Source organism: Numenius arquata, chromosome 12, assembly GCF_964106895.1.
Source record: "Numenius arquata chromosome 12, bNumArq3.hap1.1, whole genome shotgun sequence".
Taxonomy (NCBI): Eukaryota; Metazoa; Chordata; class Aves; order Charadriiformes; family Scolopacidae; genus Numenius; species Numenius arquata.
In genome coordinates, this window is record NC_133587.1 from 38,144,161 (window position 1) to 38,167,866 (window position 23,706).

The 23,706-nt window shown below is 42.5% G+C and overlaps 1 protein-coding gene across 1 annotated transcript in view; it reads left to right on the forward strand.

The window, feature by feature from the left end:
* Positions 1-23,706, forward strand: part of PRKAG2 (protein kinase AMP-activated non-catalytic subunit gamma 2) — a 171,743-nt gene that overhangs the window by 11,785 nt on the left and 136,252 nt on the right. The window contains exons 3-4 of the mRNA XM_074157321.1: positions 1,904-1,975; positions 13,552-13,831. Of these exons, the coding sequence (XP_074013422.1) occupies positions 1,904-1,975; positions 13,552-13,831 (352 nt within the window). The remainder of the gene's footprint in view (positions 1-1,903; positions 1,976-13,551; positions 13,832-23,706) is intronic.

A 23,706-nucleotide genomic window follows, 5' to 3' on the forward strand; every position in this document is an offset into this window, starting at 1 on the left:
ACACATCAGATTCCAGCTTCTGCACTGCCAAAGATGGTAGAGGAAAATGTTGGTAAATCCTTTGGCTAAATTAAAGTAAACATGAGGGGATATGTTTTTGTGTAATTTTCCATTAGCCTCTTAAACTTCTTCACAAATGCTCTTCACTGAAGTCCTGCAGTAACATGCAAAGTAGGAGTAATAATAATAATAATTATAATAAATGATAATCCATTTATTGACTGTTTATAAATGCCAATTATGGATGAATAATTGTTATATGGAGTATGTAAGTAATTTTGATCTTAACTAATTATAAGAATAAGCAAATTAATACAGCAGCTTTTCTTTAAGGTCCTGCGGTGCCTGATTCAGCCTCCATCAAATCTTGATAATAGTGGAAATCTAAACCAAACAAATTGCCTCTTCATTTGGTTTTGAGATGTTTGCTTACATTTTCATTTGAAACACAGATGTCAAAGCATGGCAAAGAGAGTGACATGTAGTTGGGTTGGTGCTTTGTAGTTTGGGCCTTTGTAGGTAGTTCCCATTGAATGTGCATAGATAGAGCCGGGAGCATACTAATTTGTCATGAATACTTTGGTTTGTGGCCTAACGATGTGGGGCCAGCTTGGCCAAGCCTGGCTGCTGATGCTTTTTTTTTTTTTCCCTTTCCAACTTGGCATGAATTACTCCCATGTGCTTCAGTTCCAGTAATTCAATATTTTGTTCCTTATTTTTGTTGTTTGTTATGTAACCAGAATATTTTCAAACACTTGTAAGGATTATGCCTGAGTTATACACATTTTTGAGCATATTTTGGATTTAGTATGATTACACAATGTGATGTGATTAGACCTGTGGCTGCTCTGAATTCTGAAGGCAAGCAAGCCTTGCAGACTTCCCGGACGGTGCTAATTTTTAATTAAGCTCTATTTAATCTCAAATTAGGTTTATGTGAAATTGCTATTTATTTATGTTTTGAACTATTTTAAATGGGATGCAGATGTGGTGGTAGAGAAGCACTGAATCATTACATGGAAAGGGTGATGCCTTGCATCTGGGAGGTTCTGCGTTGGGCAGGTATTCCTGACATTTAGATCAAGGTTTGGGATCCAAGCCTCAGTTCTTCAGCACACCGCATTAGGCAGCTCCTTGCTTTTGGTCACAGAGTTACTCATTATCTGCTTTTCTGATCAAACAGATGCTAAACTTGACACTAACATAATTTTCTTATGCATGTAGAAAGGAGCTCTAAAACCCCCGTGGCTGGAACACAGAGTAGCATAAACAGAACAGACGGCAGGAGGTAGAATATAATTGCAGTTTGTTTTTGTTAGTTAAAGATGAGCATGTGTGCTTTTCTTATGCCTTTATTTTCTTTGGTCATGCAGAATTGGGTGCTCCTCTCCAATCTGTGCAAGGGAATTGGTTATTTCTCCCTCTTTGTTATATATGTTGCTTATCTTTCAGAACATCGACATATTCTCATTCAGGTGTTGTTTATTGCCATAAACACTCTTTAAAACAACATTATACACCCCGCTGAAGACAAGATAGACCATTTGCTGAGCAAGTGGCTATATTTAAAGTGTAATCTCCTACAAATTTTTCTGTGGGATTTGAGTACCTCCCCTTGGAAGTTTCAGCACAGGACTTTTGACTTTGGCTCTGCAGGTGCTTTTTCACGGCGATGCAGTGCAAGTGCTGCTAAGGGCTCCCTATTCACTTGTTATTTACATCTGCCATTGATTCCATATCTAAGGAGAATGAGCAGAGCCTGTATTACTGCTTACCAGCAATCGCTATGGGTAAAGCAGTGGGCACTTTGGAAATAAAATCACGGGCTACAATCATGGGATGCTTTGGTGGAAGAAGGAAGGCATTAACATAGGACATCAATTTTTCTTCTCTGTCCTGGCAGGATCTCAGCTCATTTGCCATGCCCTTCTTGGACGGTGATGTGGAGAGCACAGACAAAAATGCTTCTCGCAAGGTAGGATATTTCCAAAGCTTCACCTTCGCTGTAGTGTTTGAGTCCCTTGGTGGTAAACACAATTTATTAGGCTTAAAAAAGCCTGAGGTTTTAGTCTTTCCTACCATGCCATTAACGCGTTGAGAGTGAAAGACTAGGGTAAATATCGTGACTTTTGCAGATCTTACCATAAGGATGCTTGTGCTTACATTACGTGTGAACGACGCATACCTTTGGTGGTACTGCTTTAAATACTGCAGATGTTGTGTCTAACGCTGTTGTAATTCAATGAAGTGATATTGCATAACTTTATTCAGGAATACAGTTAGCTAACAAAATTTGTGGTGTTGCTACAGAAATACAGTGCCCAAATAGGCTTCTGTGGCTGTTGGTATGTCTTCCTGGAATTGCCTCCCAGTGGTTGCTCTCTGGCTAAGGAGGTTTTAACTGTTCAGTGTCATCGATCTGTCTGTCCTTGGCACTGGCAAAATGAGCTGCCTTCATTTGCTGAAGCCATAGCAATAGGGTATTTCTGTAAACAAGGTGGAAAGTTCCTCCTTGGAGGATGTTCATGTGGGATGAACTCAAGGTTATCCTTCTGGAGGCATTGGTGTGATTTGCTTTTCCGATGGCCTAATGCGTTCACAGAGTTTTCTTACTTTAAAATGATCAGGCGAACATATTCAATGGATGACATTAGGGATGCTTGTAGGCACAAGATTGTGCCTACACAATCTTCAAAACAATAAAAATTGTGGGTGGGTTCTGTCATCTTCAGGTCCTGGCCTCATCATTTTCACAAAGCGTTGAAGCACAAGCTGGTCTGCTAAATGTAAGCCTCCTACCAGCCAAGTTATGGGCTTGGTGAAAAGAGATAGATACTCCTCCGAACAGTAGATAACCCCAAAGTTGATCTATAGCTACACAGCGGACCAGTTTGACTTGGCACAGTATTTACAAGGCTATGGACCTCTGCGAAGATTAAACCTGCTACAGACCATTTGTCAAAGAGTCTGCAGTTATAGTTCAAGGCAGGTGAAGCAATAAATATCTCCTTAGTGAAGCTAATCCGCATCTAGAACAAGAATAACTTAGGTCTGTTGACAGCACAAGTTTCTACTCCTTTGCACCTTGCAAGAAGGGACAGTTGTTTAAAAAAATTCAGCAATCCATCAGTAACTGAATATGTTTATAACATTGGCCTTGTTCCTTTCTGCGTTGGACCTTTTAAGACTGACGTAGGAGTCACTGACGCAGAGGAACTCTTGTAGATGCCAGGGAAGCTAAAATATACAGTGTTACCCAAAGGTGCTTGTTTGGTGGGTTTGCATAAAGTGAACAATGTGATGGTTTTAAAAAGGGTAGTCGTGCTGGAAGAAGGCAGAGGTTTTTAGCCAAAACTTGATTTTTCCATTTATCACCTCCTTTTCCCAAAGAAAGGCGAGAAAGCTGCATGAATCTCAGTCCTGAAGAAAAAAATATACCAAAGTTAATCTCGGTCATGTGTAGTATTACATGATATCATTTAATTACTTCCACTTCACCATTTATGAGGCCTTTGTTTTTCCTCTTACTGGTCTTGGGACTCTCTTTAGATGAGTGCTTGTCTTAGGGACAATTGGAAGAACATTTCAGTACTTGCCCCTTTTTGCAGCCTCAGTAAATGCTGGGGTTTTTTTCCACAGACTTGGGTCAAAGTGGAAGTCCAATTAACTTTGGAATAATCACGCAACTGGGGCTTAACATCTGAAATTGCTTTTTTAACTGACCTTTTTGATAGAGTCTATAAAACCCAGGTTTTTTTCTAACATCATACTTGGAGCTCGATTCAACAAGTGCAACAAAGTTGTAAGAAACTAACTTCTGATAAGAAAGAGATCGACTAGTAAAATCCATTGCCACACATCTCACCCTAAATACTGTTTTCCTTAATGTGAAGGGTGTGGTCTTTGCTGCTACTGAATGATGGCCAGCATCAGACTGCTAGAATTAAATAATTCTAACGTTTGCCATTCCCTGCTGTTGCTACATAAAGAAGTTCCTAAGTTGCTGTTCACTTTCATGTGAGATGGTTTTTCTTTGTTCAAGTTTGAAATCACAATGGGATGTGTAACTTTTGTATATTAAAAGTCAGTATTTCATTAGTAGGATGGCTTTTCCATTCACCCATCGCGTTAGAGACTGGCAATTCACCAGGGATCTCTCTTTTCCTGCACTTAACTCTTCTGTCTCCTGGGCTATAGATCAAGGTAGAAGAGAGTAGTTCACAACCCATCGTTGCAATCTGCTATTAATTTAGTTTTCCTGTTCTTTGTGAAAGGCTTTTAGAAACTGAATTAACATTTTTCACAGAGATCCTCAGCACTTTACCAGGCAAGTGTCTCTCAATCATTACCCTGTGACAACAATCCTCATTACGCAGCTGGGAGACTCAAGTGCAGAATTATTTGTTAAGGTTCACACAGGAATTTTTTGGCAGCGGTGAGAATGTGACACACACTTCCTGAAGTTTAGCCTTAATCACTTCTCATTAAAATGACTACTGCTATAAATTATGTATTCTTCTTTCCTTTATGACCAACGGCAGGAACGGGAGAGGGATAGTTTTCACCTCCCTCTGCTGAAGATGGAGAATATAATATTCTGGAGATTTGTGTAGAAGTTTTTGGCATGATGTGATGGATGATCTGCCCATTCTTGTTGCCTGACAAAGTGCCTTTATACTTGTACTGGTAGCTTTGTCTAAAACAACTGGTATAGCTGATCGCCCCATGCCCAAAGCTAGGACTCTCCAGAAATGGCTTGAATCCTTCTTGCAGGGAGACCTTAGAGGACCATTAAATACAGCAGTATAGACAAGGATAACTGGGAGCTGAGAAGCGGTTAGATTTACTGGATTTTCTCGGTCTGGGAAAAGACAGTGGAAGAGGGGCAATTTAGAGACCTGAAAAATCATGAATGATGTGGAGAAAATCAGAAAAAAATTCTGGTACGGTGTGGCAGGGCAGCAGTGAGGGATGAGTGCCCCTCTGCACCCAAATGGCTCTATCAATTTTAGAGGTCTTAGCACCTTGAATGCTTATAGATCCTTCATCTAAAATGTAGGTTAAAAGATAAGGTGTGGAAATTATAGGAAATCGACAGCCATTCCTTTCAGCTGGAAGCCCGGGCTTGTGAATGATTAGAGAGAAGAAAATGACACAGGAAGAAAATTGTCCACAGGGAGGCAGGGAGCAAATTACAGATGGAGAAGGGAAGAGGGGGAAGAAGAGAAGTTTGAAGAATAATATTGATCCATTCCTTTATGGAAATAATACAATTGTCATAAAAATTTAGAAGAAAGCTTGGAAAAGAAGTGTGTGCATTAAATGTTCTTTTCTCTATATGGGGAAAAAGCTGGTGAGATGTTTATCCTAGATGATAATGGTGACTGTCGTATTAACGACTGAAGCGTATTTAAAACAGAAGATGCTAAAGCTAGGCATTTTAAAATCAAATCCAACAACTCTGATAAAACACCCTTGAATGAATTGGCACAGCTTTCTCTGACTAGCGCTGATTTTGAATAAATCTTGGAGCAGAGATGGTGTTCCAAAAGACTGCAAAAAAAGCAAATACTGTGTTAATATTTACAGTGTTTGCAATTAGGATAATTTACAGGTTTGTCAATCTAACATTAGTCCTAGGCAAAACAATGAAATATCTAATGTTGGATAGTTAATGAAGCTATTATAATAGACTCATTTGGACTGGAAATAATGGTAAACAGTTTTCATTGAACAAATATGGGGGTTTAAATGAGTTATAAATGTGGTTGGAAAGACCCCACCTGGAGTACTGTGTCCAGCTTTGAAGTCCTCAACATAGAAAGGACATGGACCTGTTGGATCAGATGCAGTGGAGGGCCACGAAGATGATCAGAGGAATGGAGCACCTCCCCTATGAAGACAGGCTGAGAGAGCTGGGGTTGTTCAGCCTGGAGAAGAGAAGGCTCTGAGGAGACCTTATAGCAGCCTTCCAATATCTGAAGGGAACTACAGGAGAGCCAGAGAGGGACTCTTTGTCAGGAAGTGTAGTGACAGGACAAGGGGTAATGGTTTTAAATTGGAAGAGGGGAGATTTAGATTAGATATTAGGAAGAAATTCTTTACTGTGAGGGTGGTGAAGCACTGGAACAGGTTGCCTAGGGAGGTTGTGGATGCCCCATCCCTGGAAGTGTTTAAGGCCAGGCTGGATGGGGCTTTGAGCAACCTGCTCTAGTGGAGGTGTCCCTGTCCATGGCAGGGGGGTTGGAGCTCGATGATCTTTAAGGTCCCTTCCAACTCTAACGGTTCTATAATTCTATGTCATAATGTCGGTGTCATGTATATAAAAAGTAGCACAAGACATTTTGATTTAAGAAACTGAAATGATACTGAATAAACACGGAGCCTATTAAATGAATAAAAACCTGTCTGATAAAATAAATTGAGACTCATCAGTGGAAAATTTTGTTTCTAGGCAGACAAAACATTCTGTTGCTATGCTATATCATACTTTATCAGTGACTTGAAAGAAATACAGACTCAATTCTGATACAATTTGTAATTCATACAAAAATGAGAGGGAAGAGAGTGGTTAATTCTGAGCAGGAAAGTCTCCAGTGCAGAATGACTTGAATCACTTAAAACACATTTTGCAAACAGCCAGCCCATCTCCGTTTGGCCAAATTGTGATAGGTTATACCTAGGAGCAAATAATGTAGACTTTATTTTGGGGAAGTCCTTCACCTTGATTAGATTTTGAGAATAGCTGTAGATAATAAGCTGTACATGGATTCTGGGTGTCACACAGTGGTTAAAGGATTAGTTTGGTTTTTGGATGTACGAACAAAGGAATTGGGTGAAAAGCAGAGGTTTTGTTATGACTGCATTTTGCACTGCCTCACAGTTCTGCTCTCAGTAATGCAGGAAAGTGTTGATGAACTCGGATCAGAAAACATCAGAGGAGTGACTGCAATGCTGAAGGACTTCAGGGAGCTTATAAGATAGGAGGACTTCAGGTCCTGCTTCTGGTCCCAGCATTGTTTTTGTTTTGTTCAGTGACTCATGGGAACTGCACGAGCAACCCCTGGAACAGGGAGGAGAAGTAAAAAAATATGCCATTTCCCCCGTCTTCACTGGATAATCTCCTTTTGATTCCTTTTTTCCCAGTCTTTTAATTGTCCATTTCTTTATGAGTAGTGAACTGGCCTCAGCAAGGAGGATGGGGAGCATGTCCTGGATGGTGTCACAGCCTTGGTACCTGCAGTGGATGCCGTGAGCCTCAGGGCAAGGACACGTGTGCCAAGTGCTGCACTGCTGTGTGCGTGGCTCCTTCTCATCCGCTGCTGTAAAACAAATGCAGTTAAGGGTTAGGAAGTGGACTGGGAACCAGCCCTGCTTTCACCCTTCCTCACGCCTGCTTCTGCCTCCGAGCAGCCCTGCTCACTGCTGGAAACCTTACCCCAACCCTCCGTAGAGCAATGCAGGGCTCTCAGAGCCTGCCGGAGCAGCCAGCCACATCCCATTGTATTTTCATTTGGGAAAGTGTCATTGTACTTTAGTTTTGGGAAGTGACATCTCTGATCCTGTAAAATATGTTGTCATCTCAATTGTTACTGCTCATGCATAACCAAGGGAACTGGTGGTGGTGAATGTGACCACATGGTGCCTGGGAGAGTAAGTCCTTCATTACCTTTCAGCCTAATGAAGTCAGCTCTTGTGTTTCTGTGAGCTCTTTTATTCCAGCAGAATGAGAGAATCATCCAATTAACTTTATCAAAGGGCTTTTTTATTGAGATTCAGTGGAAGGGCAGGAAACAAGTGCAGACGTCTATCTAGTGTATTGTCTCTAATTGTGTTTGCTGTCCCTGTCAAGGATGGTGATTCCTTTTCCGTTATTCGCCTTTCAAACTTTTTTTAAATGAAGAGGCAAAATAAAGGTCAAATAACTCACTGTTGTAAAAGCAAACAGAACTCAAGTGCTCCATAAATGTCCTAAATATTTGGAATTGGAGAAAAAAGGAATGGAGCTCAGGAGTGTTCAATAACTTTTGCTTAAATTCAGAAGCATTTTGAAAGGGTGTTTATTTGGAGCCCATTCGTATTCTAGAGAGATAATTTTTTCAGACTGTTCTGAAAAATTAATCTAAATTCACCAGAAAGTGAACCAGAGCCAGAGATTTTTCAGGGAGGGCGTCCTCTGGGGAAGGCTGTGTGCCCAAGGAAGGACCTGTTGCTGGAGCACCCTGGCAGGGGAGCAGAGGAGGTGGCTGCAAAGAGGTGCTGTGGCAGGGACACGGGCAGTGCCTGGGTGTCCCTGCCTCCGATACAGCCTCTGCCTGTTTGTGGTCAGGATCTTCTCAGCAGAACTTGTTCATTTTTCTGGCCACGTTGCTTTGGCAGGACATTTCTCTTTCCTGCAGTTCAATGGTCCTTAAATTCTAGGCTGGGAGCAGAAGTGGCTTCTTAGAGAGGACTTGATTTGGTAAAATGAGGGGATCAGATTTTCAATACAAAACATGGGAAAGAAAAGGACAAGACTGGGAAAATTTCTGCCTGTGAGTGAGAAGAGGTGGGACGGAGATGGATGATATGTGGATGATGAGAGACTAGTTTGTGATGAATAGTAGTTTGATCTCTTAGCACATTGCGTTGGGGATTATCATATGGCAGTGATTAAATGTAGTGCACTTTAATCTGTCTTTCTTTTTTTTTTTTTTTTTTTTGGTAAAATAAGATGAAGAATTGCGAGTCCGGTAAGACAACGGTTGAAGGGAAAGATGGCAGGCTGATATTGAAAGGATGACTGTTGGGTGGGGGGACAGAACTGGTGGGGTTTCCCCAAACTCAGTCCTTGGACTGATCTCTGCTAGTAAGGCTGAGAGGAAAAATAGAAGCATACGAACCAAATTTGTTGATGATGCAAAGAGAGGTGGTTTTTTTCATCATAGGAAAGGACCTTATACAGGAAGACCTGGATGACATTCAAAATAGCTAATTCTTAACAACACAAGGTACAAGGTTGCTCACCTGGGGTATGTTAATAGGAACAATAAATAAGAGGTCAAGGACCATTCTCTTGGCCAGCATGGAGATGCTTCATCTTGGAGATGAAGGGCTTGGGCACAGTCCTGTTGCAGAGCCAAACTCTTGCACATACTAGAGCAGGGTGGCCACGTGCAACCTGGGACTGTCCTTGGCTTGTGCTGTCCCCGAGCCCAGGTGGCAGCTGGGCAGTGCTCACGGCACAGACTGAATCCCCATCAGATGGTAAGTGAGCAGGGAAGCCGTATGGACCACTGCTCAATGGTTTGAGCCTGTGTCCAGCTGCTTCACTCACTGGCAGTGGTTTATGTTGGGATTTTGTCATCTAGGAGTTTATCTGCTGAAAATGAAGGTGTGGGTCTGCTGGTCCATCACAGGATGGCTCTGAGCCATTAATTTGTGTAGCTGGGAGAAAGGAAGAAGAAATCGGGAAGAGAGGAAGATCCCTGTGTCCAGATGAAATGACAAGAGAAGCTTTGAGGATGCTATTTTTTGATTTGAAATCTTCTAGAGCTGCCCAGCCTAGGGCGCATGCCAAGATATCACTTTACATTTCATTCAAAAAATTGAAACTAAGTCTGCTAGATGCCAAGCATTTTAAGACATGTCTCATTTTGTTGCTTTATTTTCAGTAGTGGCCAGTTCTGGATGTATTTTAGGAGCCTGCCTAAGATCATTTGGTGTATACAACAGAGCGAAGTCTCTACCTGGTCCCCAGCTGAGGATTCTTTTGTGCTCTGAAGCATGAAAACTGATAGCGTCTTACAGCATTTTAGGATATATTTACCCAGTGCTATGTAAGGTAACCAGTTTAGCCTTGAAGAAGTGAAGTCAGACGCTAGAAACAGCACGTCTGATGTAGCACAGGGCTCTGCTTGGTTGCTTAACCTCGCTGGGAGCACATTGCCGTGGGCTGAGGGTAGGGTTGCATTGCCACTATTACCAAGCTGCTAATTTAGCCGCGTTCCTCTGCAGACATAGGGTCAGGAGCTGAGATTTCTCTCCAGCATAACCAGTTGTAAGGCTTAGGGAGTGCAAGCTTAGGTGTAGAGCTCAAAGATCCCATATACGCTCTGCACAAAGCCAACCCCGGGAACGTTTTGTTGTTGGTAGATTTTTTTTTTTAATTAAGTGAACAGTCATCATACTTAGAGGAAATTTTTAATTTGTTTGATTAGACCTTATTTGTACATTGATTTGTATTGTACTTGCTTTGTATGTTTAGACTTCTTATCTCCAAAAGGCCAATTAACCGGTCGGGGTCAAATGAGCCATATCACCATGTGCATTTATTAGGTGTGTTTTGTATTTCTGCCCATTCTTACTTCACTGCTTTTCCTGGACTAACACAAACTGATGTACAAGGGTTATTAATGTGAGATACCAAGGTGCAGTACTTTTTTTTTTTTTTTTTTTTTTTTTTTGCTGCTACAGCTCAGCTGGAGGAATAGTTATTTTTCCAAAGCACATGTGGGAGTTTTGTGCCCACCTGCCTGTCATAGCTTCAGGAAATGAGTCCAAAAAGCATGAAGAACAGGCTGATGATCCATCTAGCTGTGTAACCTGCCTCTAGCACCATTGCCAGAGTCCTCACACCGAGTCTGCATAGGATGGTGGAGTTTATTCCACAGCAGAGATTCCTCCGCATTCCCTGCTGAAGCATGAAAATTAACATCGCCTTGTGACTTTTATATACACTGTGATAACAGTTGTTGCTGCTGATGGTTTTACTCATAGAACTGCCTAATCATCTTTTAAAATTTGCAATTCATTAGCGTCAAATAATATTCTAAGAAAGCAATCCTGTTGTAATTCCCAGAGCAAAATCACAGGTATTTATCCGCTTCGATGGTAGGTGTAACCTGTTTATAATTAACATGTGGAGCGGCTGAGGAGGAATTCAATGTAGTAATTTCCTTTAATTTAGTAGCATGCACATGTGTATTTAGCAGTGTGCCCCTGGTGCTCTGACAATTAACTAATTCATCTGCCTGGCACGATGGAGAGAAAGCAACCAGTTGTGATGATTGCAATAAACAAAAAACATCCCGCTGCTTCTGCTCAGAATTGGAGAACAATTTGCTTTCGTGTCTGATGTGTGCGTACAAGGGAAAACTGACGCTGTTTGACAAATTGTTGCTTGACGTTTTACATTTCTAGAATTGCTTTAGTGCATGAGGATACCACAGTCTTTTAAAAGTGTATCCAATCGGTGTGTCGTTATAACCAAACAAGCGTGCAGAAAAGATAACATGAAATATTAAGGGTGGCACCGGAATGACGTCCTTCTCTTAGCTTTACAAATGTCATGGCTTGTCACTTTAGAATAAATTATAATGAAATTACCACCCTGGAAACAGTCCTAAATTACAGTAGTAGGGGCAGATTTGTATTATGATTAAATTGAAATGGAAAATACTCTTACTCCCCACTTGCAGGTGGTAGACTTGGCAACAGACCTCTTTAAATCGCAATGGCAAAGGAGGTGCTGTTGTGCTACTCGGTTGCTTCCTGGACTACATAGTTGTGAAGAGAACAACGTATAAGTTGTCTCAGATGATTTACAGATGATATTTTAATAAAGTTAATGAGCTTTTATGAAAGAGCTGCCACTTTGGGACTATTTACCCATGACAAAAATGCTATTTGTTTATTAATTTACTTATAGCATGGTTATTATTCCAGTTCTCATTTGAGGGATTCTGCCTTATTATTCTTCATAAATACTCACTGGGAGATGGTCGGTGTGCCAGAGGACTTAGTGTGGGAATAAAGGAGATACGGCAGAATAGATGTGTAATATGAAATGAGTTTCCAAGAGTGCATTCAGAATCCGTGACAGAGCTGAGAGGTAAACCTGAGGCTCAAGCCACTGCATTAAGCATGAAACACTACTTTTTTTCTTCTCTGATGGATACTGTCAAGAGTGTTTGGTACTCGGTGCTTCAGTTAGGATTGATTTATCCTTTCCAAAAATTTCCCCTTGAGGGCGACTGCTCCCCTAATTCATCTGCAAAAAGGACAGGTATATTTTTTCAGGTATTTTTGCCCACGCTGTCAAAAATAAGTGTACAGGTATACAAAACAGTTGTGCCTCTTGTCAGACGTCTCTGTGCTGTACAGCAGGGCACAGAGCAGAATTCATCAGCTGTCCAGGGCTGCGCCAGGGTGGCTCCATGCCCCTCCTAGCGACCTACACTATTTGTGTCCGTTTCCCAGACCAAGTGCCCTTTAGGTTAGAAACCTTCCCAAACAAGGGACCACGCTCTCTGCAGGCCCTTTTGCAGTTCCCACGGAGCAGGAGCCATTCCAGCTCTGTCTCATCCCAAGTGGAAAGAGGAGCTGGTCCAAAGTGCATGTGCAGGAGACCCATACCTAACCAGACTGGCACATATCAGGTGTATGTGGCATCTTCACAGGTAGAAGCTGCTGTCTGCTCCATACGTCCCTGTTTGTTTTGCATAGCTGTGAAGAGAGGAGCAGGCGTGCAAGGAGCTTGAAACTCAGTAGCACACCATGCCCATGGGCTCATACACCATGGTCTTTGCTTACGTGTCCCCTGGAGACCCAAAACCCACCGCTGCTTTTTGCCAGGAACAAGGCTCTTCATTCACGAGAAATGCCCCCAGCTAAAAAAGCAGCCTCATACCCACAGAAGTGCTTTGTGCATCCAGAAGGAAATAAACTCTACGTATACTCAGGCACAGGCAAATCCCACAGAGTTTTTGGGTCAGCTTCTTTTAATTTTATGTGGGAAGAATTTCATCTTTACTCCTTTTTTTGTTTGTTTTCTCGCCTCACTGGGCGAGCCCGCACAGTGCAATGCTGTGTTGTGCACAGATATTCTCGGTAGCTGGGGAGCCAGCACAGGTCCCAAAAGAGGTACAGCTGTTAGAAAGGTCGTACCCAAGCTTGAGGCTGGGATAATTAGCAGGAACGTCACCACTCTAAAATGGTCCCTCTATTTTGGGACTGGAGTTGCAATCCCACAATTGTGGCTGTGTCTGGTGATGTAGAGACCCGTCAGGCACTTGGGAACTTGCGCACTGTGTTCTGTCATGCGATGTCTCCATCATGTGATGGAGATTTAAGTACCGTAGATGGGTGCTTAAATTTGGGAGGAAGACTTTGGGGTGCTGTGTTTCCTTAATGGCAGTCATTCATTGCCTTAAATAAATTCATTGCCAGTCATCTTTCAGTTCTCCAGGGAGGGAAGATGGATGTGTGGCAAATAAAAGTAGTAAAGAAAATTCTGCATTATATGTGTAAATAATAAAATGTATGCACACATGTTGTATTTTTTTGTGAAATTCAGGGTGTCTTTAAGCACAAGGGGCAGCACGGAGCCCAGAGAGGTGGCACACGTGTCTGCGTGTCAGTGTAGGCAGGTGCTGGGGAAGGTGAGGTCTGGCTAATCCACCAGCCGAATAAACAGGAGTTGACTGTGTTGAGACAAGTTAAGAGATCCTGATGGCCTGAACTGAATTCATAGTAATTCTTCTCTTTTCTTCCTTTTTCTCTCCTCCTCAGGTGGAAGAAAGCTACTCTGCCGGCAGCCCTTCAAAAGGCTTTTTCTCAAAAGGGCTCCAGAACCGACCTTCCAGCCCCGTTTCTGCCCCTGTGAGATCCAAACATAGCCCCGGCTCACCCAAAACAGTGTTCCCCTTCCCCTACCAGGAGTCTCCCCCACGCTCTCCACGCCGAATGAGCTTCAGTGGGATCTTCAGGTCCTCCTCCAAAGAGTCCTCCCCCAATTCTAACCCGTCTACCTCTCCTGGGGGCATCAAGTTTTTCTCCAGATCAAGAAAAAGTAAGAAATTGCTCATGTTATTTCAGGAAGATACACGGTACCTCTGGGCTTGGCCCATTCTTTACCTGCGGTGGTGAAGTAAGTGCAGATGAGGCATGTGCTAATTGTTCGTTATCACTTTCACTGACCATGTGTTTTGGGTTTCTGACATGCTGGCCATTAGGCTATGACCTCTTCAGGGCCGTGGACACCTATGCAGGGGTGAGGAGGGAAATCACACTTCAAAGCTTTGCATAGAAATCCTGCACCCATATTAGTGGGAGGTTTCTGGGTGGTTTCACCAAGGCTGGTTGGCTGTCAGTGCTGGGTCTTGAGAGCAGCTGGAGATGTTTGTGGGGTTTGTGGTGGAAGTGGGCGCAAAAAGGACATCATCTCAGAAGCTAAGGGAGACTCGCTAGACTACATAGAGAATTTTAGCTGGTTTTTTAATTGATATTTCTTTGCCCTGTTGTAGGAGGGGAAAGAGACCTTTACTGGATAGGAGTAAATGATATGTGTTTCCAATCAAATGACCACTAAGGAAGTGTTTGAGCTCCTCTGCCAGAATATGAAAGGCTTCGTAGACCTCCATGGTTCAGAGCACTTGCCTGTTTTATATCAAGCACAAATTTTACCTCTTCAGCAGCTCATGGGCTAACACACCATTAAGACACAGAAATGAGCAGGATTGAGAAAAGGCTTCCATTTTAAAACGTTCTTGCTGAATAAAGGTACCCAGTGCTGGTCTATAAACCCAACCCGGTCTGCTCAAGTGGTTAGTGGCTATAGGAAGGGGACAGAGTTATGGGGGAAAGAGAAGAATGGGAATGCTGGGAATGGGAATGCTTGCCACTGGGAATGCTGGATTGTGAGACCACAGTGAGTTTTTCTTCTGTGAACAGAAGAAATACCTCAATGACAAACTGTTGTCAAATCTTCTGTGACAACGTAGGTACAGGATTAGTGATGCATATGCTTACATTTGGCTATGAGTTTCCTGCAATGTACTGATAGCTTTCAGTGACTTTTAAATAGTATAGAGAGACCTTCTTGTTTTTCTTCATCAGAATTTCCCTTAAAAACGTTGGTTTTAATCAGAACAAATACTTTCATAGTGACTTTTGTGAACAAGAACACAGCTATACAAACCCATATAGGATTTTCTTTAAGTTTATCAGAAGTTCTGCTGCAGCTTAATTGAAATGGCATCTTTTCCAGTCCTTGGCTCTCTCTAAAACACCTTCAGGAGATTGAAAATAGGACAGTCAGTGTTTCTGAAGGACTCGAAGTAGACTCCAAGCATCATTTCTATTCAAGGACATTTGTTCTCTGCTTAAAGTTCAAGTATGCTTTTTATGCTCCCCTCTTTTTCAAGCCTCACAGTAATTAAAGTCCATTTAGGTCCATAGATTTAAATATTGCACAGGCAATATGCTGCTGATTGAGTACACAGAGAAAGGCTCACTGCTGCATGAATAACAGCAATATACACTGCATAGCAAAGCCACCTTGTGACTTTTTAAGCAAGTTATCCATGAAAGTAGCACTGTTTAAGTCTTCGCTAGGTACAACTGAATATTAAATAAAGGAATCTTCCAGTTGTCAGCAAAATCCTTTTGATAAGGTCACATCACTGTCACAGGAACACGCTTGGAACGGGGCCATGCTATTTTTGAGCCATCAGAAGGTACCTGTTACCCTGCTGCTCCAGAGAGGGCTGCAGGAATTGCTCTGGGCTTGGGTGTTTGTGGTCTTTTGTTTTTCAGGCAGGAGGGACAGCCTCTTGGAAAGGACATGATGATTAAAATTGGTGTTTCCATTGATAACTCTTCCCATTCTGCAGCTTTTTTGCAAAACAGACAGTTTCTTACCAGGTGCTTTTCCATCGTTTCCAACTCTTTTACAGAGAGATTAATGCAGATACATACCCTTCACTACCACGTTAAAGTTGATTTTATTCAGAATGTGCTAAACGGGGGTCAGTAATGAGTTACACTCAGGGTTTACTATATTTAATTAAATTTTATTGAATTTTATTTAACAAAACCTTTTCAGGACTTCAGGAAATGTGTGGATTAGCATTTCTCTTGTATTGTGTAGTTTTTCACAAGCAAAACTTTTCCATTCTGCTACTTTGCAAATAAAGAATAACCCTATGTATTGCAAAACACTATGTTAATTGGTTACATCCCACTCAAAACAAAGTCTCTGTGGCTTGAACAGCATATCCTGAGTGACGGGACTTCTCAGAGGCTCTTCAGACCAGATATCTCAGACCTTTGTGCAGATGCTGTGCTGAAGAGCTCTGAGAAGAGCTAAACCAGCACATGGCTCCCCGTTGCTGAAGGTGCATAAATGCTTCACTGCTCAAAATTGTCACAACCTATGTGATTAAAATCCCATTTTCTCAAGGAGCTTGGGATAATTGTGTTAAAAGTGCATGGGATGTAGGTTGCTTTATCAGTTCTGAAACTGTGAGTGCATTGAAATCAGATGGACTTGCCATGCTTGCCTGCCTTTACAGCCCTGCTGGTGCTGGGTTAATTGTATTAAAATGAAAATTAATTGTGTGCTGGGCTGCACTAGGAGGATCATCACCAGCAGGTCAAGGGAAGTCATCCTCCCACTCTGCTCAGCACCTGTGAGACACATCTTCAGTGCTGGGTCCAGTTCTGGGCTCCCCAGCACAAGAGAGAAGGGATGTACTGGTCCAGAGAAGGGCCGCTATGTTGATCAGGGGCTGGGGCACCTGGTGGAGAGGAAAGAAGAAGGAGGAGAAGGCCTTTTTTTCTGTCTTCAGTTACCTAATAGTGTTATGGAGAAGGCAGTGCCAGGCACCTCAGGGATGCCCAGCAAAAGGGCAGGAGGCGGTGAGGGAAACTCCAGGCAGATGCAAGAAAAATGCAAGAGGGTGACACGGCATCGGAACAGAGGTCCTGAGGGACTGTGAAATTGCTGCCCGGGCAGATTTTGATAAGTCAATTGGGCAAAGCTCTGAGCACCCCAGTTTAAAGTTGAAACCCTGCTTCGAGGGGAGTTTGAACCAGAGACCTCCAGAAGTCCCTCCCAGCCTCAGCTCTTCTGGGAAACTGCACTGGAGCCTTCCCTTTGAGTTTATAGCAAACCTGTATTTTATCCAAGCAATCTTGAATTAAAAAAAAAGTGTCAGGTAAAAGTTCACAGGGTTTGTGGGGAGTGGGGGGTTGTACCCCCAGTTACCTGAAATGAGTCTGCGCTGCACTCATTCCCTGTCATCGTGGAGCAATATGTGGGGGAATTACATGCAGTCTTTGTTTTAAATAACATACCCTGTCTTCCCTCCACTTCCTCCTCCCACGCATTGTTCAAAACACAGACTAACCTGTTACTCCGCATATTCCTTGTTTTTCTTGGAAGCAACTTCTTCCTAGCTTGTTTTCATTTTAAAGGCTATGTGTGGTATTTGCAGCGCTTTCTTTCCCATGTAGTTGCTCTTTTCCCAGCTCAGTTATTTTGCCTTTTGAATATATGCAGTTTAGGAAGGGCATTAACAGTTAGGGTAGGATGATATTAAAACAGAAAGTGATTTGCAGACATAAGACTTAAAACATTTTCCACTTCAGGCTGGGAGTTGAAAGCTCTTGCTCATCTTTAATATTGTATTACTTGTTTTGGCAATAGCCAAATGCTTGTCTTTGTGTCTTTTCCCTTTGGTTACCCCAGTTCAGCATCTGGTCATAACCTCACGGTTCTGATCTGACAAAAAGATTTGCCTTGAAAGGAAAAATACCTTCCCCCAACGTGTGCTTGGCTGCCAGCCACTGCAGGTATTTTCTAAGTACAGCTTCAAAACAGTAAACTGCTGGCTGGGGCTTCATGTCCAGCATCCCTCCTTTGAAAAGGCAACACATCCATCTTGGGCCCCTCCTGGCATAGGCTCTACAGAGACTTTTTCTGGGCAAGGTGTGTGCTTGGCCACCAGTGCAGCCCCTTCAGTTCAGGAAATTCACTGCAGAAAAGTCCAAGACAGCTCTGTGTGTGTTGGGTTTCTGCACAAGTGCTTTGACATGTAATTTTCAGCTATTTAATTTGTTCTTTGTCTGAGAATTTCTTTACAACAGCACTGTTAGATGGATAACTGAAAACTGAATATGGATTTGGGATGAATTAAGCTTGGCTTTGAGGTCATGCAGATGACTTGCTAATGCTGATCCCCCACGCTATGAAGCTTGGTAGATGCAGTCCCACCCAGCGCTGCCCACCTTACACCTCCCAAAGCCAGGTGCCTTCTGCAAGCAGAGACTTGGCTCTATGAGATGTGGAGCTCAGTACCTGGTTTTATCCATCAGCATGGTCATGTAAGCAGCTGTGGAACATTGAGAAATTACATTTTAATTATTTGTAGATGATTGGATATGAAAAAATGAGCAAATTGGAATGACCTGTAGCTAGCAGGAGGCGTCTACAAAGCTGACACTGATTTCCTAGGTGTTTTTCAGGGACAGCAGGAACAAAGGATGAGTGAATAGGTGTGAGTTGAAGTTTGAGGTGCTGTGAAAAGTGACTTCAAAATTGGCATTGTGGAGCTGTTTCCCAGTTTGTCTTGGGTTTGCTCAAAGCTACATGAACTGCTCTCATGAGGAACAACTTGGGACCTGGTGCTCTAAGACGTTATTGAGTCTTGGCTGCGATGGGAATGCCTGTCTCTTGTGTGCCAGTTTGCATGAGCAGGTATAATGCTAAGAGAAAGAAGAGGCACAAATTTACTCTCAGTGAAGCAAACTAAACTGATCCAAAGAAAACATGGGAGGATGGCTACACTGGGGGAAAACACAATTCAGATTACACTTTTCCATGGTCTTGCAAGAGCTCTCCCTTCAGAGCCAGTACATATACAAATAAATGAGGAGAGCTTTATTTTACTGAGTGGAAATTAGGGAGCTACCGCTGCAGATAGGCTAAAATAAGTACCCTGAATATTTTATTAAAAGTACATGGTTGTATGAAATTTAAGTCACTAAAATGTAGTTTTTTCCATGGAGCTGAATGTCCTGTTTGAAGGGCAGGAGGGCATTTTCCAGTCCTGCTTCCCTTTCCAAAAACATCAGTTCAAGTAACAGCAATACTCATGACACATTGATGGTGCTGGCAGTTTTAACAGCAAAGGAAATCAATTAAAAGGTTTCCATTGACCTAAAGCGTTGGGTTGTGGTAGATGGGATCAAAAGATAGATTTAGCTCAGAATTAAAGGTTGTTTACAGAACTTTGAATGGAAAATTAGGCAGCTTTCAAACACCTTGAAGCTGGTGGTCAGATTTGAATCCCAGTGAACTTGCAATATATTTGAGGAAGGAGATGTTTTTCAATGTAAAGTTTTAATTTTCTGCCCTCTCTTAGTGATTTTTCTGCTTCTGAAATTCAATATTATGAACTATGGTGCCTAAAATACTCCTGGTGCTCCAGTAATAGAGAACCAGATAGTATTTTTTTGGAGGACTGTAAGATGCACTAGAGAAAGGTTGTCACATACTTTATTCATTCTAATAATTTATTTTCTTGGAGAACATTTTGTGTTTAGACTATGCCCTCTATAAAAAAAGCTTATGGCTGTACTAGTTTTTACCCATAGATGGAGCAAGTAGCTCTCATTTCCAATACCTCAGGGAAGAAACAGGGAAAACGCTGCAGGGTTTCACGCTGCCACATTCAACTCTGCTCTCAGTGAAGGCCTCCTGACTGTGGCTGATCAGTGCTAAGGCTTTTCTTCAAGCTTTAAACTGAATTTCATTTCCCCTCAGATTTTAATACGTACTGGTGACATTTAGGTAACAACTTGTAGTGAAGTGGGGTTTGGTCCGAGACAGGCTGTTGTGGAGGGTCGGCAGCCAGGTGCAGGCATTTCATCTACCACTGCCTCAAGCTATTTCCCACCGCTACTCTTGAGGGATACCTTCCTGTGACACGCGGTGCTGTGCCATGGGCTGTCCTCACTCGTGCCAGCTGCTGGAGTCTACGTTTGGATTTTCCTTTGCTAAATCCATACATTCATCCCACAGTCTTGGACTTTCCCAGCCTTCGGACTACAACTGTAGTGAACCATCAGTTATAACCTGCATCGGGATGCCGGATAGCTGAGGCCACTTCCATCTTCGGTTTTTCATCCATGCTCACAGTTCCCCTGCCTTCTGAACAGGCAGGCGGGTGGGATGCCAGAAGGAAAGGCCATGGGGCAGCTTTGATTTCTGGCTGTGACTACCTTCACCACGCAGGACAAGGGGAGCAGGTGGTAGAAGGATGGGGCTGCTTGGTCCAGTTGCACCTTGAGGGGGTGGTCAATCCCACAAAAACTAGGAAAGGAGCAGAGCCATTTGTTTTGCTTTCTTTTCCAGTGCTGCTGTGCAAAACCATCTCATCATAATTTTTCAAGCTTGCTTTGCCTGGAGAGGCAGATGGGGGACCAACACTGTTCATTTCAATCTCGTCTACACTAGAAAAATGACTTTTTGCAGACAACACGTGTCAGCACGGCAGCAGCCGAGCTGGTGCCACACACAGCTTTGAATGGCCAAAGACCAGCCACGTTCAGCACCGTTTCTCCTACCAGTTACTGACATCTGCTATCAGCAGCAGGTGATTTTTCTGGTTAAAATGTGCCCATGATGAATGGCCTTAGTTTATTTGGAGATATCTTTCAATGTGCTTCCCATTTCACCTTGGTTTCCCATGATCAGTGTTATCTGCATAGGTAGAGTACATCCAGTGTGCTTTTATATTCTTCACCGCTCTTTCTAAGCAGGAAGGATTTTTCAGACTGTCTTCAAATTGCTGATGATTTAGATGCAATGATGAAAAAAATTAAAAAAGGGAATTTTTTCAGTCTCTAATTTTCATCTGGAGGGCATGGGACACGCCTGCAACCAGATTAATTCCCATTTTCTATCTCTTTCCTGGGGTTTATACTATGGAACATGCTATAAACGATCAGACTTTTAAATAGCAACCAAGTTATTGTTTCTTGTGAGGTATAGACAAGACCTTAGTTTTATATTTGCTCTTTTAGAGACTGCTGCTGCCATGCAGAGGAAATAGAAACTACGGTTTGGACATCTCCAAAGGTTGATGAACCCTGGTGGCCTTTCACTGCTTGTCTTCTTTGTGCCCTTTGATAAGAGAGGTCTGCAGAGCAGTGCTCATGTGCAGGTGACTTTTGTTCCCCTACAGGTAGTAATGTAAGCAACAAGAAAGCTAACGAGAGAGTTTTGAAGTCTCAAGGTGTCTAATCACAGGAAACTATTTGGAAATAAGTTGTGGGGGACTTTTTTGTGGTTGTGGGTTGATTTTTTTTTAAACTGGCTGTAGTTTAAAAATCCAGGAATACATGTAGGAGCAGATTTTCAAGCATGTTTAGGTGTCTATTTTCCATTTAAATCAATAATTTCGGAATTTGGTCCCTAAGCAAGTTAGAAGTGCTGGAGAAATCTTGTTGATTTTAGTAGGTTTGTTCACACATTTAATGTTAAGTACATTGCTTTGTCTGAATCTTGGTGAATGCTTGTCATGATCCCATTGAAAATGCGTTGTGCATCCGAGCTCTTTTGATATGCAGTTAGAGTCTGAAGTATTATTAATCGCTTAAGGCATGAGATCCAAGCTACGGATATAATGGGTTCTCAGCTTCTTGGATAAAGTCCATGGAAAATGCCTCAAAAATGGGCTGAATCATTGTGATAAATGTTGAGTCAATCAGTTTTCTGATCTGGAAAAATATGGAATGAAAGAACCTGACCACAAGGCAGAAAAAATACATAGTTTGGGAAATATAGTATGTGTAGTATATTAAGTATAGTTACATCCCAGGCTCAATCCAGCAGCCTGTAGTTCTTTTGTAGCCCTTGGTAGATTGGTTTGAGTTTTGACTAAGCTGGGACCAAATAAAAACATTGATTTTAAAAAGAAAATAAAACCATAATAATGATGGCAAATTGCTGTGAAATGTGAGAGTCAATAGGGCGAGGTGTTGATCACTCTCAAGTCTCCTGTTTGCAGAATTTGTGGAATGAGCCTTTGCTTTTTGCAACCTTTGGGGCTGTGAAAGCATCTTGAAGGAGAGCCCTGATGATATCGGTGATTAGACTGAGAGGGTTTTAAAGACTTCACATGGACTCTGCTACTTGCCTTGGACTAGATTTGTTCCCTGCTTTCATTTGTTATTTTGTTTTCCCATTGACTGTAACGCCAGCTGAAGGTAACTGAGACCTCTGTTGGGCTTCAAGGTGTGAACCATGGGTGGATGGGGAGGGACTCAGGAGACAGCAAGGCTCCTTGGCGGGTTGAGCAGAGCACTGGCCACCTCCAAGCAAGGCAGAGGGCTCTGCAACCTCTTCTTCCGGGAGACCTCTTCTTCTTGTCCTCAGGACAAGAAGAAATGGGCACAAACTTGAATATAAGAAGTTCCACCTAAACATGAGGAGGAACTTCTTTACTTTGAGGGTGGCAGAGCCCTGGAACAGGCTTCCCAGGAAGGTGGTGGAGTCTCCTTCTCTGGAGACATTCAAAACCCGCCTGGATATGTTCCTGTGCAACGTGCTCTAGGTGGACCTGCTTTGGCAGGGGGGTTGGACTAAATGATCTCCAGAGGTCCCTTCCAACCCCATGTGATTCTGTGATTCTGTGAGACCTCATGTGCACCTAATTATCACCACACCTGGTAGTGACTGAATAATCTGGGGAGATGAGATAGGAATTTTATGCGTGTGATGCCTTCAGAGGTCCTTGTAGTCTTCTGTACTAGCCCAGGAGCACAACAAGGGCCTTTCATGTTTGATATTGGCTAGGAATCATCAGTGATTTTGTAACGTGCCCTTGGGAAAGATGGTAGAGGCAACATGACTACAGAAAGAAGCACAACTTAGCAGGCTGTGAGCTGTGGATACCTGGTCCAACGTTTATTACAGTAAATGTCATTTATGTTTTCTCTGTGGACTTCCAGGGAAGATGTTTCTCCTATTTCTAGTAGTCCATTTGTATGGGAAGTAGGCATGGGCAGAAACTGCAGTCTCGCGGCTGAGCTGGTATAAACTATCACATGATCTTCCAGCATCTGCTTTGGCACAGAATCATTTCCAGCAGTCACTGGCAGAGCCGTGAATCGGGCAAGGAGGGCCTGTAGCATCCATTCTAATTTGATCAGTTGTCGGAGCACTTGACAGCAACTCATGTGGTAATCATCCCACTATGGAGTTGTCATTGCCCATTTGGTGTATACAGCAAATTTAAATGCAGGTTGGTTCTCACTGGGAAGAGGGGATGTGGAAAAGCACAGAAGATCTCTCCTAGGATAAAGCTGTGCGTGGTACCGGGTTTAGGATTTGGGTTTCCCCATTGCCATAATAAGTCAGATAAATATCATGCTGGATTAGGAGATCTCGCAAGAAGCCTTTTGTACTTGCAGTTTGACAGAGATGAAAGGAAATTGTGTAATACCAAGGTTACATTAACATCACTGATCTAGCTAATTCCCATACTCCTGACTGTGTGGTGGAGCTAAGTCCTTCCATGCTGCTCTCTGACTAAAGTAAGATCACGTTTCCTTTGTCACAGCAAAGGAGAACAAAGATGCAACTTTTTAAAATTAATTGGTTTAGCATTTTCTAGCCTAGTGAGTTAATTGATTTGCATTTTATTGTGCTTAAAAGAATCAACACATCAGCTGGAGGAGGCTAGAAGTCATGTTCTTAGTTTAAAATAAAAAGAGGGCAGGCAAAGTCTTCTACTCATGTCAGAAAAATGAGTCTTGGGTCTAATTTTTGGACATTGACGTATGAGTGGTTCCCAACCATCAGAACCTTTACAGAAATATGTTTGAATAATGTATCCTAAATGGGATAATGAGTATTTGGAGCCAGTAACTGTTATT